We start from the raw sequence: 27723 nt of genomic DNA on the forward strand, positions 1-27723 counted from the left end.
AATTTCCGACGCTTTCGTTTGACAGATTGGAGTTGCGCGCGCGCCTTAATTCCACGTGATTTTTTTGTTGTTACATTGTACCGGTCATGTTTTTGACAATTATTTACATCGCTAAGTTGTAAAAACAGGGGGGTGCATGGTAAGTGATAATATTTATCAATAAATTTTGAACTATTTTATTCTATATTTACCGCGACATTCGTGTTTTTGGTTTCAAAAGTCGTATCAAAACGTGTTTATCGTCTCTACGGAAATGATGATAAAACTCCGGATAACCACAAAGTGAATTCCGATTTGTTTACTCATTTAAATTACCGTTAAATCTTGATATTTTTTTGTAATTACGCATAACCCATAAGTTTTTATTAAAGTTGGTGTTGAGTAATAACTTTATAACAAAATTTTTGTAATAAAGAATTAATAAATATGCCGGAATCTGTTTATTTTATACGATTAGAAAGTAAAGTAAAAACAAATTTCAATTTTATTCAGTTGCTTCCAAAAACTGCTTCACAATAACACTTTTGAGAAGTATTCAATATCTTTTGAATTTCATTCCAAAAAGTTTTTCCATTTAGCAATACATTGTAATTGCTTTTAATCAACATTTTTTAATTATTCAAACATTAAAAACCAATTATTACATTCAATTTTCATATGAAAACGAACATTGTTATTCGATGTAATAACAAGAATAATATCATGGAATGAGGAAATATTATCTTGGAGTCTTATAGTTCTTCGGAGTCAACTGTTGATAATGTTTTGTCCAAGTAATAAATTTCAATTCCACTATTTTATAATAAATTTTCATAATATCATTTACTTATTTATTTCTAATGATAACTTATTATGAAATCATAATACATTATTGTTTTTTTATTGGATTTGTTCATCTTTAATATTTGTGAAATGTATTTTTTCAGGCCGCGTTTCCCTCAGGATGGTTGGGAAGGATGGGAAGGTGGAGAGCAAGCGAGAAATCGTGAAACAAGGATTTATGGTGAAACGATCGCAGAATAAGAAAAGATTTACGCCAATCAATTTTAAACAACGGTGGTTTGTTTTAACCAGAAATTTTCTCACATATTATGACAATGATGGAGAGGTAAATATTCTTGAAAGTATTAACAAACTTTGAATATTATTCTAATAAAATAAATTTATCATATGTCCTAAATATGCTTAAATAATATATCATGCAATTGTGCAAATGAATAATATTCATATGGAATATCATATAATATTCATTACCTAGAAACATGGAAATTAGGTAATAAATAATGAAACATATTTACTATGGTTTTGAATTGATTAATTGTATGATATATTATAATAATTAATTATTCGAAATAAAATAGCTTGGATATTTATTTACAGTTTAGTATTTAGGCAGTAATTAAGTTAAAAAACAAGGAATAGATCGTTGAGAAAATGTTCAGGATAACAAGTTCATTAAAGGTGATTTGGATCTACTACTACGATTAACACGCAAATCTTCAAGTCTATCTCAATCGTCTGCCAAACGAAGCCGTTCATGCTAAAGAACGTGTACAATTTAATCTAATTGAGCTTGAAGACGATTTAATTGAACGAGACAAGTCCAGTTGTAGCAGTTAGTTACATTCTTCTTTTTTTCTTTTCTTCAGCTTTATCTTGCTCATTACTTCCAAAGCTAAACGTACATCTCACCTTTTTCATTTCCTCTGTACTATGACTTGGCGAAATAACTCAAGCGAATATCTTATTCACACGGAAATACAGCAGCTAGCCGTGAATCGTGGTCTTAAAAGACATTAGTAGCATCATCTACCTTGGTGCAAGTAAAGATGGCTATGTACATCAAGACTAACCCAATTGTAGAACAAAGATATTCAAGAACAAAACCATAAACTTGTCTTCTGTGTTCCAGGCCAAACAAGACAATGTCGGAAACAATTCTCGACACAGTTGAGAATCGTAATATTGGCGCAAGCGCCAACTTTCCTCCTCTTTCTTCGTTCACCTCTGGAACCACCTCCTAAACTCTACACATCCTGACACATCTCCGGATCAGCGGCTCAGTTGATAGCAGAAGCCGCCACTGAGTTTGTCTGCTCTCCAACGTTAACGCGCTCATCGTTTATCCTATTTCAAACTTCCTTAAACTGAACAAAAACTAAAGAAGGTGTTGATGCTTCTCAAAGAGGATTAAGATTGATTCTTTTCGCTCAAAACTTTATTTTTACAACTTTCTACTATTTATCTGAGCTTTAAGGTGTTAAATCTGAATACCAACTTTCCGATGATCAAGTATCGAACATTATCAAGAAGATAAAATATAAATAAAGTGTCACAGACGCGCGGGCGCGTGTTTTCAATCGATCTACGAACAATTCGACTCTTTCCTCATGACGAATTTTGTCCCAAATACAGTTGGCCCACAGCACTTGTATCTTTTGTCAATGGTGTATCGTGTATATTTGCTGCTAGTTAAATATTAGAATCTTGTGTTCATTTAGTTTACATTCATTTCTCCGTTGTCTTTTATTGTACAGAACACAATTCCTCTTTTAAATTCTCTTGTATCCTTGGTCTCATCTCATTGTCTTCATTCTCTAATTGACTTGCACAAGTAACAAACGAGCTTGTTACATTTGTAACAACTCTTAAAGCTGCTCTTGAAAATTCCCTTCAACTTCAATTTCATCTTTCTTTTGCAGTAAGAATAAAAATAAGATAAAAAGTAGCAAAAGTACATAGACTAGTTTTAAACGTGACCCACGTGATAAAGAAATAATTGTCTAAAGTGTCATTTGTCACGAGGGATCGTGACAAAGGAAAATAGAATTCAATCACACTTCTAATAACATCAAAGACAACGTGGAGGTAAGCGGGAAGAAGTTGATAGGTTTAAATTGTGGACGAATGATATTGAAGATAGTTGCTTTTTTTAGTTTGATATCATTTTGATGTATTTGTAAATCAATTGCCGGCTCCTGATCAATTTTAGCTATTAGTCAGACAAAAACGGTTAAACCAACCTGCTTTTATGTTCGTTAAAACCACATGCTAATTGACATTCATGTATAAGACTAGACATTAAGTATTATGAAAGTCAATAAATTTAAAAATTACAAATATAAATTAATAAGAGTAATTTTAAAAATATTGATAAAATCAAAGCATTGTTTAACACCAGAAAAAAATGTCACAATGAAACCTTACATCTAAATTAAATTAACACAGTATTTTTTGTCATGTAAAATGAATTAAAAAGATTTTTCTTTCATGTTCACAACAATAAAGTGTCTAGATGAGATGATAACCCAGAGAAATGTGATGAAGAGATTGAGCAGAGCAAACTCAGTTAGAATAAAGGATATGTGTACCACTGTATCTAAAAAAGATAACTTTGTATATATGTATTTCTTCTACAATAGAGGAAACAGAGAGAAATGGAGAAATAGATACAGATATATCGTTTTTTTCGGATAAAGTAAATGGAAAAAGGATGTGTAGTGACCAGGACATGCGCCGTCGCGTTCACTTGTATATCCGTTACATTTCCAGAGAATTGCCTGGTTGACCCGTTTAATAGGATTTTTCAAAATTTCACAATCTATCTTCAGCTTGAAAAATTCATATCGATGATCAATTTGTTGATTGAATCAGTAACCCTAACTTCTATGTTAATTAAAGCTCGTTAGAACCATCAGAAGTGAATCACTTTATGCTTCACTAGCAGACCTAATGACTGACCTACGATATTGTTTAATTAAATTCTATTGCTTTCTGTTACTCCAATTGCTCATAGTTGTTCATAATTATTACCGTATCAAAATTACTTGAATAATTTAGTATCACCAATACTTGGATAAAATAATTCAGAATTTAAAGAGCTGAAGAAAATTTTGAGATATTTGATATAGAACTATTTTTATTCTCTTACAGTTTTTTGCAACATCAAATAGATAGTGATGGATTTTTTGTTGCTTACTGTTAGCTGGACTTTGATCAAAAGATTGATAAAAGAATAAAAGAATGAGAGAAATTTTAGCAGTGTATATCAAGTTGGTGGTTGTAAATAAATGATTTAATCAATGATACTTGTGTAAAGAGAACAGAATAGCCTCGGTAGTTAGAAATCTACATTAAATGATAAACTGCTTTAGTTTAAAAACTGAATTTCATGTTAAATAATTTGTCAATGTCAACATGATATTGAAAGATGAAATAATATCATGTTCAAACATGTACATCTTTTTTAACCTAGTTTATAAAATTTTTTAATAAAAATTGCATAAAAGCTTTTGTGAGTTTTGTGATATATTTTTGTCAAGAGTTATTATTTTGTTTCAGCGACGTAAGGAAAGAGGTAGAATTGCTATCGAGAGTGTACACGTGGTGGAAACGGCATCCCTTGGATCCGGAAGCGGCAGCGACGTGGCTGCCGGTAACGAGTCAGGATCCGGAGGCGGGGGTGGAATACCCCCAGGCCTACCGTTTCAAGTTGGATATCGAGAAGCTGGCCAAGAATACACGCTTTATCTCTTGGCAGCACGAGAGCAAGACCGAGCAGAGTGGATTCGTGCACTTCGCGCAGGTAATGCTTATGTTTTATTTGAGGCAATTGGTGGATTGATATTTGATAGTTTTCCTTCAAATTGATTTAAAAAAAGGGTGACTTGAATTTTAAATAAGTTTATGTTTGTTGTAATTGGTATATCATTTTCCAAAAGAACATTTTCTTTCTTTGATCAAAGATACGATGTAAATTTAAGTCAAAATATCATGGAGAACAAGTAAAAAAGATAACATATTAAGAGAAAAATGTATTATATTATTTAATCCAAATGGATTTTACAATTTCATTCAGTATTTTTTGCATTCATACAATTATAATTACAGGATAATTTCAAGGATATAAATGTAAATAATAGAGGAATATTAAAACTGAATGCTTATTATTTGTGAAAATAATGAAATTTAAAATGACATTTTTTCATGTCTATTATTCAACTCGATATAACTTTGGTTCATTGAAAAAAGCTACCTGCATTAAAGTATTTTATTTTTCCTTACTGTTCTTTGTGCTCTGTGTCAGTACATATGAGTATATACATATAGCTATGTACATGAGAGATCCATTCTTGCCATTCTCTTGGCAAGTTCAAATAATAGAATTTGGTTCGACGATGTGCAAGAGGCTGCTCCTGTGTATTTCGCTTAAATTTCCGGATGGGAAATGCGTCATGGGGAATTACACTGTGAGGAAGTGTGCATCCCTCAGGTGGCTCATGTGCAAATAGAATAGGAGAACGTAACATATATCTTGATTAAATGAATCTACAAGTATTCTTTCCCTCTCGATGTATGATTAAAGCTACCTGGTAGTGTTATTAAGAATTCATCAATTGTTGGCTTAATTTTTTTCAACGTAATTTTATTAAAGCTGCTGTATCACATAATTAACTGAAAAATTTATTTTTAGGTCAAGCTGAAAAGTTAGATATTTTTATCTAAAAAATTGATATTTATGCTGAAAAAATAATGCTTTAAATAAAGAAGTGAATAAGCCAAGTTCATGAACATTAAACGTCACTTTAATAGGGGTATTTTTTCAGCCATGGGATTTCATCTGTACCAAGAAGGATAAGAGACTTGATTTAGTACAGACATCAAGGGAAAAAAGTCTTTAAAGAGGATTAAAGAAATTACTGGATGGTTTTTCATCTACTTCTTTGTTTCTTTCACTATTTTATGTTGAAACTTCTCACTAGTCCAATGTTTATATTTTCTAACGCATACTAGGTAAAAAATTTAATTAGTGGTAAAATACATTTCCGAGTTTTCATTAGTACTCAACATGTTGTTAATTATATTTTTTTTTTCGTCAACAAATATTTATCTTAGCTACATGAAATCATTTGTTTTGATGTTTTAGTGTGATTTTTCTTGAATTTTACTGAGTTCATTATTAATGTATGACATAATTTTTATAAAATTGACGACATTGTCACATAAATTATATGAAAGTTAAATTAATTTTATGAATTTTATGAATATTCTTTACATATTCGTATCAAATTATTTTTTAAAGAATTTCGTGAATAAAACTAAATTTTTTACTAAAGCTCAAATTCATATTTTAAAGATGTAACGTGTTGGAAAAATCGAAGTATTATTTGACATCTTAAAGTATCTTTCGGAAAGTTTCTGCAATCATTTGTCTGATAGTTATACAAGCTTCAGAAGTAAATAAAGAATTTTTATTACAACGAGAAGTAGCACTTGAAGGAAAAAATCTTTCTAAATGGGATTGAAATAAAAATGTATAATTCAATGTTTTATTAAAGAACTGAATTTAAAAATATTCATGTTGAGTCAAGATTAAAATAAATCTCTTCATGTCATTTTTCTGTTACCATTGTTCAGAGAATATTATTTAATTATCATTTTAATTTTTTTCCAAATTATTACGAAATTAGATGAGTGTAATAAAATTAAAGTGGTATTGTATCATCTTCGGTGAATGTATTTCCACCAACTTCAGTGAGTTGAGTTTTGCAAATTGCGGAAAGTAATTATAAAGTTAATTAGGCTAGTGGATTAGATTGAGAAAACATAACGGCTAGGTAGAAACGCAAGCGGACTAGGGTTGAATATGAGAAAAAAGGTAGCATAATTAGGAAACCGCTCTTAAGAGAACTTTTAGCCAACGGATAGGTAAATTATACAAAAATATATAGGTTAAAAATACATACGTACAAGTATTTCTTGATTTGGTATAATATTACGACAAAGAAAAAAGAATTAAACTACGCAGTTAGCTTGGTTCGTTCAACGATAAACTCTCAACGATATTTTAATAAATTAAATTCACAAGTATTGAGTTCAAACTTTGGCGCAAGTGATCAAAGATTCAATTTCATTTCAGTAAAACTTTAATTGCTAAAAAACGTTGTATAAAAAAATAGTAAAGGAAAAATGTGAAGTATAGCGACATGAGGACGACAACGACGACGACGACAATAAAAAGAGCTTTCATCGGTTCCTACTTTGAAACTCCTATCGACCGTATCGTTGAAAATAAAAAAGAAAATGCAACGCCACATTTTTCCAACGACGTCGACTAGCACTGCACTTAGGGATCCGGAAGACTATCGTTTGGGTATCTATCATCACGAGCATTGGAATTGTGGTCGCGTCTGATCGGGAAAGGCTGAGAGAGATGCCGGTGATATGAAGAACAAGGAAAAATAAGTAAGAAAGGAAGAGATTCACACGAAACCTGTCAGCTGCGATGATGCGATCGAGTTTACTGAAGAAAATCTTGGGATCAAGGATTTAAATTTGATCCTTTGAAACTTCTTCTACATTAAACTTTAAGTGTTTTCAACTGTACTGTGAATTACTTTGTTTTGGATCCAAATTCAAAGTGCAATTATACTTAAGGTTGTGTCTGAATAGTAGAGTAACATTTAAGTGGAAAGCGGTTTAAAATGTATGAAATGCAAGAATAATTAAAGTCATCTCTGTCATTCTAGCTACTCCAAATTAGTAAATCTTTCACTTTTTTCATAGGTATCTTTTAATTATCATGGATAGTGAGTGATTGGTTATATAAACACATATTCTGCCACATTACATGCCAGAGTAGGAAGTGAAATTCTAGAATAATCTATTTATTGTGAAAACGTTTTGCTTTTAATTGATTATAATCCAACATATACATTTATTTCTATACACTAACTTAGTGGAAGAGTTTCTCTACATCAATTACTTCAGCTGGTTATGAGAAGATAATAGGATATACAAAATACTTTAATTGAGGTAATAATCGAAATAGGTTTTAACAGCAAAAAAATATATGAATTAAAACTCTTCAAAAATTACGTGAAGATAAAACTTACACTTGTTCAATGATGATAAATTGAAACATTATGCCAAATATGAGATATTTTAACTCTATTATCATTATTAAATTATAATTATCATGAATTAATGCAACAGACTTGACGAATTATCATAGAAAATTCTAGTCTTATAAATGAACTAACTAACATTTATAATGTTAATCAATATCAACAAAAAGAATGATCAAATGAAACAAAATGCTGTAAAATTGGAAAACAATCACGACACGTCTAAAAAGTTATCAGGATGATGAGTAACAATAAAACCAGAGGTTTACAACACTGATGGTTCTTATGGATAATGATGATGATGATGATGACAACAAAGTAGATAGAGAGAATGGGAGTGGAAGAAACAGAATGATTATAGAAAAAAAGTAGGCTGAGCTATGTAACAACGTAGAATGAGTAGAAATTGGAAGAATAGCGAAGCCAGTGTAGCTCGAAGCGTATCCCTTTACGCGTTTTAAAACGTGCTTTTTTATGTAAACGCATAGTAGAGCTTTTTTTTTAAAACGCATGAAAACAATGAGAAAACTAAGCCTCTTTTTGATTTATATACTGATGGTTTCAGTGACGAGACTTTTGCGGTCGAAAGCATTTCAGATGGCTAGTGTAACTACACGGTTGTTTTGGTGTGGCTTTGACAAGACTGAAACGAAGTTAACGCGCCGCAGGGCGTTATTCGTATTGAACAAGTAAAGAGGAATAAAAAAAATAGTAGCTCTTGGTAGAAAGTGAGTTGAAGAGTGCTTTGATGTATACCTGTATAAAGAGGATAAAGTTCAGGGATGAATAAGTAGAAAAAAAATAATTTATATGAAATAAAAATAAAAAGAATAAGTTAAAAAGACTGTGAATGATTTTGAGAGGGCGAGAGTATTTTTTTTAAAATTAAGATGCTTTTTGACTATCAAAATTCATTCATATTAATATTCATTTTAATCTATTTATAAAAATTATATTATCTTTGTATATGAAGTGTTGATTTTATTTTTAAAAAATGCTTATTTTTTATCAAATAAAATAACGTATCCAATGATACTTTTCATCACTGGAGTAGTTATAACTATTAATTAACTCTCGTATTTGTTTAGCATTTCATGTAGAAATAATAATAACGCAAAGTCATATTAATACAACAAGACGAAGTAATTTATTAATATAAGAAAAGTAATATTAAAAAATGCTGTTCTTGAATAATTTTATAATTACTTCAAACAAATGATTTACTCGAAACATTTTTTCATGGTTAATAAAATAAGTTACACTCTCGAATTTTTTGATATTTGTAGAGTTAAAAAGTTAATTATTTTATAATTAAAAAGTTTAAATTAATACTCAACGTTTTAATCTATTATTAATTCTCTCTTGAAGGAGATTTAATGACATAATTTTTGGGAAAAACGTAATTTTCATATGTCAAGTTATTCATAGTAAAATTTAATTACAGTGTGCAGTGAAAACCCTGGATTATCAGGCCGTTTTCACGCCGGACTTTGGAGTGGTAAACGTTGGTCTTGCTGTCGTTTATCATCTCGTTCAGCTGAGGGTTGCGACACTTGCAGTTCGTGGTCATCATCAAAGCCACCCTCTTCAAACGCTACGACAAATTCCTCAAGTCCTCCATCGGCTATTAATACGATAACGAACACGTCTGGAGGTGATCACGAGAGGCGAACTCAACAACAGCAACAACAACAACAACAACAACAACAGCTACTGCTAACGACAACAACAACCACATCGACCACCACAATTGGTATAGCTGCTGAAACCAACAACAATCCCGTTATCCAGTCACAGACACGCTTAACAGTGGGTGAGTTTAAAACTCAATCTTTTATCAATACTTTTTTCAGATTATTGTCAAAATTACTTGAACGACTTTGAAGATAACCAGTTGATTTATTGTCGACAAATTTACTAAACTTTTCTCTCCAATACAACTCAATTATTAATTATTATTTATCTATTTTTATCAATAAAGAATTCAGTTTCTTATTAACTAAAGAAGCTAGACACTCAGTAACAATCGAATTTACATAGAAAAAAAGTTATTGAACTTTTTTTCTGGTGAGGAAGGGAAAATGTTTAATGAAGCTTTATACACTATTTATGTATTTTGAGGAATAAAACATTCATGTTTAATGTTTTTTTGTTGGACATGAATATGAATTTTTAAATTGAAGTTAAAAGTGATAGGATGCTTTAAATATACACTAAAATTGTTTACAATCAATGCAAACCTTATGGGTTAGGTTTTAAAACGCTTAAAATATTAAATACAGGAATCATTAAAATAGCAAAGTATGTTGAAAGAGACGTTTCTTAAGTATTTCATATTTTTTCTTCTAATGAGAACAAAAAAGCGAGTTCTCTTTTTTTACTTAGCAACAACAGAATTTTTTCTTTAATTAAAATGGTCAAAATAGGTCATTCTTACTGCGAAATTCTTGTTATTCAATAAAAGTTAGAGAATAGGCTCTAAATATCATTCAATAAATCCATCACAAGCTGGACATACTGGTTTATTTTTGAACTCAAGTTGAATGGCTTAAGAGGAAACCCTTCAAATCCAACTCTCTATAAATTTTAATAAAAATTATGTAAACTAGGGCGATTAATTCCGATGAAAATAGTAAAACCGATGGTATTAACAATAAAAATAATTATTGAGTTGATGATAATAATAGAACATACTCAAACTTTTCTTCATGTTCTTTATTCATAAAAAAGTGTATCCAGAAGTAAGTTAAGTAAGTTTTTTCCCAAATACTAAAGCCAAAACCAAGTTTTTATATTCAATAGTTTTAAAGGAAAGTTTCTCAGTTACCGGAAGTTTTAATATTGATTTTCAAAATGAAATCGCAATGCTAACTTCCAATAGCTATGAAGTATTGGAGAAAAATGTGTCACTGCTCAAAATATGCAAAAATCTGCTCATATACTTTGTCAAATCCATACGTAGATTAACTCTCCAACTTCTCTAAAATATCAAGTGCGTTTTAACTACAAATATTATTTCCGAAAACCAAGTTCTGTTTTTTTTTAATCTCCAAAACATGACTGCAGATTAGAACTTCATGAAATTTATAATCATATCATCTTATTGTATATGACTAGAATGGTTTCATGATAATTTATGACAATTCTAGAACACCTTCAACATGAGTTGATCGAAGAATCAAGTTAGCCTGGTGTTAATACCCATGTACATAATGGTGTGTTAAAAGATTAGGTTGATGAAGAAGAATAAATAAAGATGAGAAGATGGGAAAAGTTAATCGAAGCATAATGCAAGCGATACAATAATTAAGATACGATAGTTGAATGAATGAATTTTCATCCCGATAATTCTCATGCATTTTGTTCGGCAGATACGCAGGTATCTGAACTATATTCGAAGCTCTAATTAACTGATAACTCTACTTCGTTAAATATTCATCTAACCAGCTGAAGTTTGCCTATAGTATGACAACGGACATCAGAAGTCTTTAGGTTGTTGTAATCAATCGACTGATGTTGGTGAATGATAGAAATAAAAAATGTCCTAGTCTAGGGAATGAAATCCTTTTAACAAAATTTTGCTAGCAAAAGTTCTGGGAAAACATCATGAGATCAAAGCTTAAGGATTTAATGGTGAACATCGTATCCAAATGACTGGAGATTCTTTGAAGTAGGTCGCTTGCTGAACGTTAGGAGGATATGACTACGAGTTGTTGAAGCTGAAGAGAAAGGGTGTACACTCAGTATAGTAGATAGTACCCGCTTTTCGATTTGAGAGAGGGAATACTAGTTGTAATCAAATTGATATTACTGTGTAGAAGATGTTGCCCTATTTTCAATATTTCACTCAAGACTTTCATCGCTTGTATTTTCACTTGAACTTATTAGTATAATCAAAAATATATATTTGTATCAATCCTTTATGTTAGAACATGGATGCAATGCTAATTTAATAATTAAATAAAAAGAACTACGATTAAATCTAAAAAGATGCGATCTTTAATCATTTTTAAGTGCTTCCATGAAACTTTGTATGATTATTTGATAAAAAGTAATGAGCTTTTAAAGTAAGTAGAAGATTAAAGTTTATGTCAGTCATTAAAATAAAATATTGAGTATTCAGAATAATATAAAATTGATGAAAACTACAAAAAGTTACTACTAAATGAATTTAATTTTATTTGTGGACATTAGTTAATATTTAATAAAACTTGAGCAAGTTTTATGTTGATTATTTTTTATTAAAATAGTATGGTAAGCAAAAATCTTCTACAAGTGTAGAGAAATAATCATGATGTAGCTAATTTTACTGTGTGTGGAGGAGTATGGCCTATTTTAGAGAGTTTCATCGCCCGCATCTAGCTTTAATCTTTGACAGCAAGGGGGATTACTCAAGATAGGCCAACTGAGAATTGATTCGCTGATAATATGAGAAATCAATATCAACAAGATGTTGTGTGAAACATGCGGTTTAATGAGGCTGTATAGGTAGCTGCTAAAACGAGGAGGAGAGAATAGAGTAGACTGATATTCCCTTTGGAAACCTATGGGTGAATGTAGATAATTGCAGCAAAGCAAGAGGCAGGTAGAATGAAGGAATTACTGATGCATTCTCCATTTAACTTATCCTTGTAAAGCGTTAATGCAATTTAGCAACTGCTAGCTCGTGAGGTTTTTTTTTTCTTTTTAGTTCTTCTTCATTTTCTTTGTGATTTCGTACCTTGGAATACACATATGTATTAACAAACACACTCAGTTATTTTTTTTACTAAAATGTAAGTCCCTCAGGGATTCACGTGTTAGCACAGTACAAACAATTGCATTCAGACTTCAGTTTTTTTACATTTGCTAGAAAAATACAATGCAATTGTCTAGGAAGTGAAAATGTTTTTGAGCGGATGTTTAAAAGCTTAAAAAGATGAGATAAAAATAAGATGAAAAAATGTAGAAATAAATGATCTTCATAAGAGCAATGCATAAATAGAGTTTCTGGACCACTGTGTCCAGGAAAATCGTCTAACGACTGAAAGGTCAGTTGTAAATTGAAATGAAATTTTAGAATTGAAGCTACGAATAAAAAAAGAGTGGAACGAAATAATGGTATAGAAACGATACAAGAGAGCAAACCAGTTGGTTTGTTCGTTTAGTTGTGGCCAGTGCTTGGAAGCCCATGAAAAATAGTAGTAAAGCTGCGTTGCTTGCAATAAATCACTCGACTTATTTTTGTGATCGATCATTTGTGAACCGGAAGTATTGACATATATGTCTGCAACATACATCGTGATGTAGATACAGTCATGTTCAAAAAATTATTAAGGTAATTTTGAATGTTTAGAAACAAAAAAAGGTTTTGTTCTTGCTATTGCAAACTAGTAAATTGAATTTTTGATTAAATTGAGATAGAAAAATATAAAAGTTACCAATTTTAAGTAAATTATTCTTTTTTATAGAACATGTCAATCATTCTAGCATAACAATTATTTAAAATTTTACTAAACTTAGATCAACACTTGATAATCAGTTTAAAATAATTTCTCATTAGTTTTTATTTTGTTACAATCAATTTTTAATGAATAATATTTTCGATAGATAAAATATCTCAAAATTAGAAACTCTTTGATAAATCTATACTCTACTCTATTAATTCAGTAAATTATGATTTTTCTCTGTTTATTTGCTTTTTCTTGAAAAGCATTAAAAAGTTCAACTTTAAACAGAAAATATTAATATATTCAGATATACATTATTAATAAGTATAAGATGATTCTGGTTTTAAGTTATAATAAATGATCTAACTTTCAACATGAATATTATATCTAAACACTGAAATACTTACTCTCATATTGATAAACTTATGCTAACATCTTAACTTATATTGGTGATCAGTTGTAAAATGAATTTCATCGTAAAAACGATTGCTACTAATGTCTTGGGATTAGTATATGTTCTTCCAATAGTATTTTAGCTCTATTGATCCATTAAAAATATGAAAAAAATTGCAGTTGTGTTATGTTAGGTTCCAACAGTATCAGTTAGATAATCCAAGGCTAATCGATATTGATATAAATTCAGTGAAAAATATTTTGAATAGACTATTTGTACTAAATATTTGAAAATATACGAATATTTTAGTGGTTATCATGTTATTGTTGCAGACATTTTATGAAAACTTGGTGAAAAGATTTCTCGTGTAAATTGTCTATTTAATGATTCTTTTCAAACTGAAGCAAAAAATTAAAAAAATGAGCAAATATATCAGTTCTTGTTTTTTTACCATTTCAAGTTATCTGTAACAACTTCTTGATACAACTATCTTGCAAAAAATAAGTCAAGGTACAAATCACGTCATTTTATTCTTTAACTTTTTCCACTTGATTTATTTTAAACATTTTTTCCAGTTTAATCTTTTAATTATTTATTGTTATCATCAAATTTTTTTTCATATTGCTCTAATGAAGATTTATATATCAATGAACTAATTTTCAACGTTATTATATTTTATCTAGAGTATATTTAATACACTTAAAGCTCGAATTTAGTTTAATTAAATAAGGAATTTAATGAATGCCCAATACCTTCAATATAACTAGAGTAATGTTTAATACATGCGTATTCAATATGCATATGTATAAGATATAAATAGTGCTGAAAGCTTCCAAACGGGAATTATCTAGCCCTCAAAGTATTACTCTTTGATGCAAATTTTTTCCACTCTACTGGTATTTTATATCTATCGTTCATCATTCATTGACAGATTTATTTTTTAGTTTTAATTTTAATAACTTGACGAAATATTATTTCTTTATTTCTATTTATAAAAAAAATATATTTATTATTAAATTAAATATAATTATTTTCCTTTAGAAATTTGAAATCACTCATTGTTTTTGTTAGAAATGTATTTTTCTTTTGCAATCATTGAAAATTGAATAACATATGTGAGCAATATTTTTTTCTACTTCAATACATACATCGAATATAAGCGGTGTGAATGGTTATTGAAAAAATATGAAACATAAAAGCTTTTTAATTTTCATCATATATAAAAAAATTGTCATGCACATATGTATCATCTGGATGTGAGTGTGTATCTAGATATATTTTTATCTCTGCAGCAAATGTAGAAGAGACTGGTCAATAGCACGTATGAAAAAATGAATTTCAATGTTGAAACATGAAAAATTTTGCAGTTAAGGTTTAAAGTCGCTGACCCGAAAATATGCTGATCGTAACCCATATGAAGAGTTTCTATCGATTCATGAATTTCACACACAAAAGTCCAATTCTGACGCTAGTACGAAAGCTCTCTTATTTCCTACTGACTTCTTTATTGCCTCCAATTCTAGAATCTAGAAGTGTTCAAATGTTAAAATGAATGGAACCTTGGGAGTCACAAGTACCTGTGAAATTTTTTGTTCCATGAATCAATCATTTATAATTGCCTTCTAAAAGTATCCCCCTAACAGTTTTTATCATCTGTCATTTTTCTTATATATTTACCAGTCTCAGCTAAAATTATTTTAGATAATGGGAACCAAGATAAAATGAAATGCTTAAGCATGATAAGGTATAAAAAAAATTGTGATAATGTAGGATAAAATGAGATACTTTTTTCATTGAAGAACAAATATTTGTTTGTTTTAAAATAAAATTATTAAAATATTCTCCATTTATATTTGAATCATGACTAAGTAAAATAGAGTATGATAGATATTGAAAAAATAATAAATGAGAATAAGATTCATAGAAATATTCATTTTTTATCATTTTTTAAAATGAATCCCATTTGATTTGACATTTTTAATACTTGGCTCTATTCAAAGTAGCTTAATCTGATGATATTTAATCAACTTTATCTCATCCATTTCCAAGATCTTATTAATTTTTGATGTAAGAAGTAAGACCAAATTCAAACAGAGTATGATTCTGTGTAACTTTACTTATTTCAAGAATATTTATTTTTCAATTTTCTTTTCCATATCTTTGATATTAAATAAATATTGATAAATAAATGGCCTTGAGTGAAGATAAATCTTTTTTCAAATCACTAATTAATAAATAAATGCACGTCTTTTTTATAAAAAACCAATTTATATTGTTTCTAAAATTAATTACATTTATAATTATTGAAGTTAATAATAAATGCATCGGTTATACAATCTATTTATTATAGACACAGCATTGGTTATTGGCATTCTTCATGCACAAATACGTGAGATAGAATGAATGCCAATAGTTGTAATTAAAGCATTACCAATGCTAGGTTTATGTAATTAATTTATGTTCCATACACGATCAAATATTTATTTAAAATTTAATATCTCAGTTTTAAACTTCAAAAAATCTTATTTTATCAAAAATATTCAATTTTTTTCGAAAAGGTGTTTTATATTATGTTGAAACGTTTTACTTTACCTTATTTTTCTGTACTAGATAGTTACATAATACAAGAGAATTCTTTATCAGAAAATTCTTCCTCAAATTTTTGAATTAAAAAAAAAAAATTCAAATTTTTGCTTTAAAGTATTTGTATTTTTCGAATTTCTTTCAGATTTTCTAATATAACGCTCAGTAGATTATGGTATTTATTTCATCAGTTCTTTTATTCGACTTGACATAAAATCATGAACAGTTAATTCAATCACAATCAGTCTAGAAACAAATTGGAAGAATGCTTATCAATAAATATTAATAATAACTGAGGTCGTCTAGTCTATGAGAGCAAAAATAGAACTTCACTTTTTTATCATATTATTAAGTAAATTTTTTCAGGACACGAGAAATAGGTGCATACATGTTCTATATTGACATTAACTAGGTTATTGATATTCATTAAGCAACCTGGTTAGTATCAACAACGATTGAGTTTGATAAAATCGATAATTGTTGAATATGAATTGACGAATAAAGTACGATACTATTGTTATTTTTACTTGGAGTCTTATTTTTAGAATTATTTTTTTTCTCTTCAATTCATTCTGATGGATTGGGATAAAGATCGTGACGGTTTAAACCTTTCGTTCACTTTTGTGGCAGTATAAGGAAAGGGATAGTATAAAAAGTTTGCCATAGAAAAAGTTAGCAGTGGGAAGAGTTTTCATCTGTGGCTATAGGAGAGTTTGTCGTGAAGGAGAGAAAAGATAGTGAGTAGGTTGAGATGATGGGGAGTAGAGATTTCAAAAGTTCTCATCAGCCATTCAAGCATTCGAATATTCAAACGAACGTCAAGGACTAGATGAGCAGGAAGAAGTGGGTGAGGAGAGGATTCAAAGAGGTGAAGACTTGCTGGTCGACCTGATAGATGGATTATGCTAATATCTATAGTACATGTATAGAGAATCGTGAAAAAAGTTCTACAGCTATTTTTTAGTCGTCGAGAAAAAAATTTGAGACAAAGGTGAATGCTTCAAGAATGCTTCTCACGAATCGATCCAATAGCTTGGCTAGGATACTGTCTAACAGTTGGATCCATCTGATTCGAATGATTATTCACGAATAATCTTTGAATATTATTCAACGTACTACTTATTTCATTTTGTGTTGAAATAATGAACGAATATTTATCGGAAATATTGAATTGAATCTCTGATAAAGTTGGAGTAATTTTTTAGCGTTAGAAGTGTTTATTATTAATATTTAAGAAGATTAAGATGCAATAAAGTGCAGCACTCAGGAAAATTCCATTTCAATAATCATTCGAATTATTTTGCATCAATTATATTTAATAGTTAAAATGCTTCAGTAGGCAGGAAAAAAGGGTTTTGTAACAGTTGAAATAATTTAACCATCATAAACAAACTTTTTGTTTGAATTGGTAAATCAATTTCTTTGTTACACTGACTGATTTATTTATTGTTTGAACACGTTTATTTATTATTGATTAATAATGATAATCTTGTGTGGTTAAATCTTTTTTTTTATTAATTGCCATGTCCAACGTCATTTCAATAATAATTATTATTTAACCAACTAATTAATTTTTGATTCATATTTTTAAAAATATTATTAAATAAATATCATCATTAAATGTTACTACTTTTCTTCTCATTGTGTCTTTAATTATCTTCATTTTTCACAGAGTAAAGAAATTCATAGTTTTATGAAGACAATGGAAAACTTTTTTCTATAAGAAAAATGTTTTCTTTTGTAAGAACTAAGTCATTTAGTGTTGGACACATATTTAATCACGGATGGTTCATTATTAGAGCATTGATGATTAGAGGTGAGGTATTTGAAAGTTTTTTTAAGTATTTGATTATAAACTATCATTGACTGTCAAAATAGTTTTTTAAGCAGTAGAATTTTTGCTATAAATCATCTTGAATATAAATTGTCTGCAGAGAACATATTTCTGATACTTGTTCATAATTTATACAATTTATTATGTGCATATATTGAAAAATAAATTTTTATTGAAAAACAAAAGCAATAAAGAACCTTCCAATAAGCCTATAACTAGAGCTTCTGTCTTATGTGTTGACAATATTTCAATATATTACAAAGCTATTCTGAAAATCAAGAACGATTTTTTAAAATATAAAAATGATATTTTTAGAATTATTAATGCTTTTTTTCATGTCAAGCTTGAAGAGATTGAATTAAACAAGACGACTTTTTATTTCAAAATCAGAATGAAAATTATAGCACAAAAGCAATTTTTTTTCTAAAAAAAAAAAAGAAGTATTCAAAAGAAGTCGCTTCCAGCTTTTCAATGATATCTAAGCAATTGCTGTGTGATTATTTGTTCGAGAATTGTGAAGATTCAAAGACAAACGTGACTTTTAAAAAAATGTCGTTGATGGGAATAGTAAGAGCTTGAAAACTCTTCTAGTATCTATGAAAGTTTATTTTTTTTGTATAATCGTAACTGTTTGGGAATGATGAAACTTTCAAGCTTTTTAATGATCCTTCAATTTTCAACACTCTAATAAAAATATTAAAATTAAAAATTCCAATGAAAGAGGAAAGTAATTTTTTTTACCAGTGAGTCTCTTTCTAGGACAATATGAATTTTCAGGTGTTCCGACCATCCTCACTACTTCACTCTATTTCAATTTTCTGTATAATATTTCAGCAAAATATTATTTTGTGGTGGAAAAAAGAATATTTCATTTTATAATGCATATTCATTCAGTTATTTTGTTAGTCCAACACATTGTAAACATGATTGTTTAGATTTTCATGTTCTATCTCAAAGTGCTTCATTTAAATTTAATTAATATGAAAAAAAAAGAAATTTGAATCTTAATTTATTACAGCTAGACTAGCTAATTAATTATAGTCTGATGCAAGCTTTAGAGATTTTCAAGTATAATAATGATACCACGAGAAATTGCTCTTGAAGCACGAATATTGAATTAATGATTAATACAAATAATATAGGATATAATAATGCACGTGATTTTATTAAAGCTTGCATTCTGATTTTCCTTTAAGCTTAATGTTATTCTCAATCATACACGTCGAGTCCATTAGTAAGAGGAAATGTTGAGAAAATGGAGGAAGAAACATTTTATTTCTACTATAGAGTCGAGCTTGTCATCTAGTAAGGTTTTATCATAAAAGACAACGAAAAAACAGGCAAAGACTCGAAAGAAATAAGACGATGAGATGGAGAACCTAAACGAGTTCGACCCAATTGTGGTACGATTACTGTAATGAAGTACAGGGAAACATTAGAATCCTATCTAAAGGACATGAATGTTTCACGCGCATTTGGAATTTCAATTAGAAAGAGGAGATAGGAGATGTTAAACTTGTTAGGTTTGCTTGACATAGACAATTTAATCTGATTTGGGTATAGCTCTTTGATCATCAAAAGACAAAATTTATCTATGATATTATTTTGTCGTAGGAGTTGGATCCAAATCCCTACATTACATAAATATGGATATTTACTGTATGCTTATCAATCCAACTCGTTCAAGATGTAATACCGTAAATTAGCAAAGGTTTCCTGTCAATCTAACTTATTTATGACTAAGTTAGCAACTTTAACTTTCATCTTAATATGAAAATTCTCCAAGTTGTGTATCTTATTACTGCAATTTAATGCATACCTTTTGATGAGATTATCAAAATTCGGGTTCAGCTGTGCAGTTTCATTGTCACGAAAAATAGCTTTTGGTTTTTGTTCTCCATAGTTTTCGTGATATTAATTATGAAGTTGGATCTCATTTTATTTTAATATGTCCCATTTTTTTTTTATTAAATGAGGAAATTTAATTAATAATGTTCTTGGTCTCCGTATTTTCTAACTTCATTTCCTGAATAAACCTGGCATCTTAAGGAAAATGAAGTTTTCATTCATAACCATCACCTTAAGAATCACCCAGGTCAGTGATTTAATCTTGAGAAATTATTATTCCAAATGTGCACGTCAGTATTATTATTTTATCATTTTTTTTTCATTAATAAAAAATCAAGTATAATTCCATGTTCATTGTAATTAACACCAACTCGTAAATTGTAATAACTTATTGTGGTTTTAACGATTGTTTCCTGAGTTTCTTAGAGCACTGATTACACTCAGTAACAAAGAACGTTCTATTGATTCATTTCTTTTGGTATTTAAATTCTTTTGAGACGAAAAAAGCTCTATTTTGTTTCTAAAATTGACATTTCACTATCTTTATGTTATGCTAAAAACTAGAACAAATTTTTTTACGTTGCTTTTTTGTCAAGTTTATTTTTATAACTTTATTTGTAAATAACTTTTTTGTTGTATTTTTAACAAGATTGAAGTTTTAGAAAAAACATCTTTACCATCAACCTTTGAATACTTAAATTCATAACTAATTAATGACATTAACGTGTAAACTCATTTTATAACAAATATCACAAAATTATTTTTATAATTATGTGATAAAAACTAATTATTTGTTTACAAAAGTTTGGTCATTTATATAATAAATAACAAAATTCAAAAACAAAACATTGTTTAATAATTTTATATAAAATCATAGCTTGCAAATATTATGAAATAATGTTCTTCAGAAACGAATTTCTATTTGAAATTAGTTGATCTGAATAGAATTGGTCTAATGACTAATTAAAATTTATATAATTAAACTATCATACAAAATGAATTTCTATGCTGATTATTGGACATAAGCACTTAATTAACTATTGATAGTTTAAGTAATTGAAATAATATTGGAAATGACACGTATATGCATACGTAGATATCTCAACTAACGGGTGGTTAGCAGCTGCTTTGTATCCGCAAAGTATCCTCTCGACAATACGTTCGACCCCCTTGCCTAGACCTCGTTAAAACTTGATGCATACTCCATTCTCAGTTGCTTCCCTCTTTTACTATATGCTTTTTTTCTACATTTTCTCATCTCTTTTTACCGGGCTTTCACCTTACATTTCAACCCTTTAATCGAGACCAAGTCACTCTTAAGCAAAAGAAGAGACATCGTTGGAACACGTGCTTTCCGTAAAAAGCAACTTCCGCTATTTTAAAAAGTACAGAAAATTGAAAAAGATTTTTCTCATTTTATCCAACCCTGACTTAATAATTACGGAATTTTAAATAAATTCTTAATTATTTATTAAGTTTAAGTGTAATAAATTATGAAGTATGTTTAATTATTTATAACTCATTTACTATATAGTATCTCATATATATATATAACTGCAGTTATTTTTAAATTAAATTTTAATTAAGCTTTCATGTTTTTAGATAGAAAAAACTAAACAATTCTATTTAGCAAGTTAAAAAAAGATAATTATTTGAAAAAAATTGAAACTCTTTACTAATGTTCAGAGATGATAAATATTCATTATGTTTTCTGATAATTATTTTGAATTTTCAACACATATATGACAATCAGAAACATTTGAATACCTTTTTTATTGATCCAATATTTCTAATTAAGAGAACGAACCAAAATTTGCCGATATTTCAGCTGATTTTTATTGTTTTCATTCATTTATTTATCTTCTATTGATGCAAATGTTAACATTATTTAAGTTAATACAAAAAGAGTCAGATGTTTTCAATAGTATTGACAATTTACAAATTCACAGTCTGTTGGATGATGAATATTTACTCTACAATAGTAAATATAAGTATATTAATTGATGAAATATTTTCATTGATACTAAATGCTTTCAATCAACAACAAATGTTTTAGATAGACATCAGTTTCATTTGATATATCTTCTAAACAGCAAATTGATCAATCTCATTGTAGTTTGTATTCAATATAAGCTCTTCAAAAGCTAAAAACTCTCTACAATTGTTTTCCACTGATCAAAAAACAGGAAATAAAAATTAATTTAATTAATTATTGAAGTCCATTTTTTATAAATTTTCTAAAATTATGAAAGTCATCTTTTTTTCTTGAGATATATATATATATATATATATATATATATGTACTTTTAATGATGCAAAATTTCAAGCACATACTTAACTCGGTTGTAGGAATAACTGATGTTGTAACATGCTCGAGAATTTAATAAGCTACTCGGCCACTCATCGAGAAGAGCGAGGTTAAAGAATAACCTCGGCCTCGAGAAAGGTTGCTTGGAGACTATGTATATCTGTTTCGTTGACTGGTCCAGTGTTATATGAAGCTGGCTTAGAAAAGATTTATCAACTGTTTCTGCTTTTCTCTAAAGCTGCACAAAGTCAAAAAGTAACTCAGGCCACTAGTAAGATATATTTTCTAGGTTTTTTTTCGTCTGTCATTTCACGTACAAGTTGGAACATCACTTTTAATGCCCCTCGGACACGAGAAATTCCTGTGGCAAGTTTAACATAAGTTTTTATTACCCATGAGAATATCTCCAACTTACAAACAGCGGAAGGAAAGTGTCAAGAATGAAGAGAAGAAATAAATTATTGACATTTTTATCAGTGACGACGTGAGTTGATTTTTTTATTTGAAAAAAAAAAATTAGTTAACTATTTAATTGATTTAAAGAAATAAAACTTCTTAAGAATAACTTTTTATTGATCAGACAAATAAGAAAAAAAATCGTTCACCACTTCAAAAGCTCTATTGATAGAAATTCGATGCTCTGCAGTTTTCAATTAAAAACTTGAATATAGTAATAAAAAAAAAAAAGCTTTTATTCAACCATTTTTTAGTTTACCAATATATGTAATCATTTTTACCAATGAATATTTATAACATTTATATTGAGCATGCTTTTATGTTACGTACTGGTACTACAAAAAATGATCAATTCGATTTTATTTCTCAAATCCAAGTTATTATCAAATTTCTCAATATTCAGTTGATTAATAATTATCTATACAAATTTTTTAAAACCCTATATTTTACATTGGTTGATCGTTAATGTTTTTATAAACTTTTATTGATAGCAATAGCGATTCCTCTTTAATTTTATCTACATCAAAAAGCGATAAAGTTAGTTATGCTCATATGGAAGTCAATAAATAGTTTGAACACTTTCGCTTGGTCATTCTACAGCATTTGAGACCTTGAAATAATTTTGTTCAACAAATTTGTCAGTTAAATGTGCTATTAAGTTGATGTTTATGCATCAGTATGTACTGTTTTACATCAACGAACAATAAAACAAAGTGCTTAAACGGTTGATAGCTCATTAATATCAAGTTGAGAATGTTAAAATCTTCTTAGAAGAAAAGAAATAAATTTGCAAAGTCTTTAATTGATTCAAAATAATAAAATAAAACTTCTGTAAAGTTGCTTTATCTAAAGAAGCAGCAAAGAACGTTGTGGGTCGACAATACAGCGTGAATGGCCGCTAGCGACCGCGATATTCTCTAAGCAGCCAAGTTGCTTAAAGACTCTCTTACTGTTCAAGAAAGGTTTAGTGTTCTTCGTTCACCAACGTCTTGTATTCTACAGCTTCTCAACTTCTTGAACGATTGGACCCTTTGCATCATGGCGAGCACAATGCTTTTACTTTTGAGCACAATGTAAACTCATTACTTTAAACTACAGTTTCATCTTAGTCGTTTCTTTAACTCTGAATCACGGCTGCATTCTTAAGTTACGAATAGCGTTGAGATGTTAAATGTAAAGGTTTAGTAACAGGTTTTTTCCCCAGACCACCAGGTACCGGTTTCTTCTCACCAAAATCTTACTTTTGCTCTCTATCGTCCACTTTTTTTATTTAGAAATTCTTTTTCTGCTTATATTAAATCCATAAAATAGTGATAAAGTATTCTGGTGGATCAGGTTTTAATCTTATTACTTATGCAATCATACAATGAAATTATTTTTACTAATCTCTAGCTTATTTCATGGTGATTTTACTTTGTTTTGGTTAAAATGTGTTAAATTATGTGGCTAATTTATTCATGCTTTTTTCAGGATAAAGTTGAATGGAATTTTTTTTTTACTTTGCTGGAATATTCATTAACAATATTTTTCATTTTTATTTCTTCTGTTGTTGATGAGTACAAGTTATCAAAAAGATCATTAATCTTCTATTCTTCAGTTTTTATGCTTTTTATTCCCAGATCATCTTGGAGCAGTTGCAAAACAAGCAAAAAAATATAAATATAAACAACCATGAAATACTTGATGCCAGAATAAGTATGAAAGATTGAACATTAAAAAATTCATTTTGGTTTAGTTGATGAATTTCTTTTGTTCAAATAAATCTCATTAATAGAATTAATTTAATCAAATTATTATCATGTTGGCCATCATCATATCTATATTTTGTTTGAGTTGCTTATGTTAAATCAATAATACTCTTTGAATCTTTAATGTAATTCAAAGTATTCTTCTAAATTATGCTAAATAAGTTTCTTCAATTCTTCACCATCACTCCATGGAGATAAGATTCTAACATACTAAAAATGGTTTCCTACCGGAAGATAACTGATAGAATGACAATAGCCGATGTAAATTGAGTGGTAAAAAGGTGTTAAAGCAGATGGTAATTTAGCAAAACATACGAAATTACTACAAGTTAGTAGCATGATGGTAACCATGGATTAACCCAAGCATCTGTCATAAATCCTCTTTGTCGTCTTTGTAGCTGTGGAAGTTGTTAGAAACTTGTGGTTAAAGTTAAACTTTTGACTGCAGTTGGTTAAACGTGAGTAAGATAGGAAGTAGTATATGCATACATACAACACATGAATAGATAGTTCTTGTGCCCTGGAAGTGCCTTAACAGTAGTCAACAACCAAGGTTCCATGGCATAACTCTTGCTGCCTTCGCGACACATTCTTCAGTCGTAGTCGTATCCAATGTACCGGTTATAATGTAATAAAGTAAGCTTTCAGTCAAGTGGATTTAAAACAATATGTGAAATATCGCTTGCTACATCAGATGGACGGATTATCCATGAAAATCTCTTGTGAATTCATGATTGCCTCACTCTATACTCTGTTTTAAAGGTAGACAGATAAAACCTAGATTCACTTCCGAAGTTTCATTCAATGCCAGAAAAGACTTGGATATGAGAATACTTTAGATATAGATACAGTGTTAGTCAAAAATATTTCAACTATTTCAATTTTTTGTTGGTGAAAATGCAAGGTAACACTCAAGTGTACAAGTTTTAACAGATTGGAATTCATACTGTATCACGTGAAAATATTAATATTTAATGTCATTTTTTATTTCTATTTGAATCAAAATATTTCATTCTAAAAATATCTTAGTATCATAGGAATTTTCCGGTTTTTATTATTTTTCTTCAGCATTTCTTAGATTTCTATATTTAGAAGTGATTGTTTTCTTATAAAATTATTGTTGTTGATCAGACCAGGTACAGCTACCTGAGTTGAGATAATATTTTCAAATAAATCAATAAAATATAAATAACTAAATGTTTATAGAAAAAATATTCTTAAACTTTATTTATAAGCAATGAGATTAAATATTTTTCTTTTCAAGTTAACTGAATAAAAATGTTTGTATAAAAATGATTAATTTTATTCAGAATTTTAAAAATATTTATCTTCATATCACAATCAAAGTAATCAATAATAATAAAATATTTTCGATCAAGATATTATTAAGTAAATAAACTGAATTTCAATTAAATGTTCTAAATTTACTAGAATAATATTAAGTTAATAAAACAAACTATTTGTTATTAATGGAAAAAATTAATTTTCTCCTTTATTTACTTATCAAATAAGTTTTTTATTGGCTAAAGTCTAGTCTATTACTTTCTTCATTTAATAATTAAATTCTTAAACCAGTTATAGATGATTCATTACCATCTGTATGATACCTATTTGAAAATTCTTAAACCCATAAACTTATAAATGATCCAGAAATAAGTTTTCAACTAAATATAATCTATCGAAACGGTTGAGATCATTTTGATTACGACCACATTCAATTGGTTAGATTTTGGCATATAAGTTACTTGGGAAAGTTCTTGCGGTAAATTTGATCGTTATTCTCCATCATAAATCGGTTGATATCTTTTATGAGCAGCAGATTGAAGTTTAGGATAGATAAAGGAAGGTAAGAAAAGGATGGAAGTTGATGATAAGCCCATCCAAGCATGAATGTTTCATGCAGGACTCTGTAAGTGAAGTAAAAGCCACGATGCAATTTCAATGTTAAACGGGCTTTCTCGGACGACCAATGTGTGCCAGGATGTGATGGTAAAGAGAGCCGACTGGGTTCTCACTACCTACAACTTGCCAAGCCGGCTTTGAGAGCCCCACACTGCCACAGGAGAGATCAGAAACGATCAGACCAAGTTCTATGTACGTACTCGCGGTGTGTGCTTACTTTTACGATGATTGAAGTTGAGTTTACCAGTGATATGGACATGAATCGTTCTTGGATTACCCTCGACTATTATATTTGGATTAATTTTATCATTGTGAGTGCTTGCTTCTATATTCCTTCAACAGTGTGCACAAGTTTGGATGGATGAACTACCGTCTTATTAGATCACCATATTCAGCAACGCTTGGAGAATTTTCCAGAGGATGAAGGAGCGACGCCCGGAGGAACGAGAGATGATGAAGCTCTTTGGTTGCCGCTGGTCCTTCTGGAACTTTGCCATGGGTCTAGCAGCAGGTAATCCTCAATATTTGATCTTGAAAGTAAAATCGAAAAAATCGTCTTTCACAATATCTTCTATTTCTATATCTTATAACACTTTTTTTTTTTTTTTACTTCCGCTCGAACTTGAGGAAGACAGCTACGACTTATTGAATTCGATCCTGCGCGTGACTGTCGTTTTAACTCACATGAGAGAGAGTTGCTGTCTCTGATTTTTCACATCTACAGTTAGATTCAAAATTATCTGCAATTTTTAACATCCAAGAAAATGAAGTTACTACTTTGTATCTCCAATATATCTACATTTCTTTTTGTTACTTTTCTACAATATAAATTGACACAAATTGAAAATTGTTATCAGGCAATAAAACTTGAATGAAATTATTCATTTATGTCACTTCAAATATCTCTGATTATTTGGAATATATTGAGTTCTTTCTTCTGCATCAAGCACATTCCAAATCGTTGAATTACCAAATTTAATCAATACCAAATATGAAATAGATTGATTTGTTTATTCAAACAAATGATGAAAACAAATTTCATGATAAATTTTAAGAAAAAATATCATCTAGACTGTAGAATGATTATTTTCTATCAAATCTGTATTTTTGTATCAATAAACTAACCATGGCTATTAAATGAAATTTCGTTGAGTTGAGTCTATTGAAAAGTAAGGTCTTATTTGTGAAAATGTTAACAATAGACCAGATATGATTGATATAGTTGAAAGGTCTTACAAAAAGTTTGTTAGTTTCATGAGATTTGTAGGGAAATGGATATTCTTTTTTTCTTCAACCTAGTAACAGCAATAGGAA

At 29.1% G+C, this 27723-nt stretch overlaps 1 protein-coding gene across 4 annotated transcripts in view; it reads left to right on the top strand.

Annotated features, from left to right (window-relative positions):
• The first annotated feature begins 6 nt into the window (after window positions 1-6).
• Btk29A (tyrosine-protein kinase Btk29A) overlaps window positions 7-27723 on the top strand; it is a 78783-nt gene continuing 51066 nt past the window's right edge. The window contains exons 1-4 of one of the 4 annotated variants that reach the window (XM_035081185.1): window positions 7-139; window positions 927-1108; window positions 4342-4585; window positions 9352-9720. In XM_035081185.1, the coding sequence (XP_034937076.1) occupies window positions 944-1108; window positions 4342-4585; window positions 9352-9720 (778 nt within the window). In that variant the 5' untranslated portion in view covers window positions 7-139; window positions 927-943. Of the gene's footprint in view, window positions 140-620; window positions 774-926; window positions 1109-4341; window positions 4586-9351; window positions 9721-26579; window positions 26921-27723 lie in introns of those variants that run through there. The other 3 variants (XM_035081186.1, XM_035081184.1, XM_035081189.1) reach the window with 3 other exon arrangements.

This window comes from Chelonus insularis, unplaced genomic scaffold, assembly GCF_013357705.1.
Source record: "Chelonus insularis isolate UGA/USDA-ARS -01 unplaced genomic scaffold, ASM1335770v1 contig_321_pilon, whole genome shotgun sequence".
NCBI lineage: Eukaryota > Metazoa > Arthropoda > Insecta > Hymenoptera > Braconidae > Chelonus > Chelonus insularis.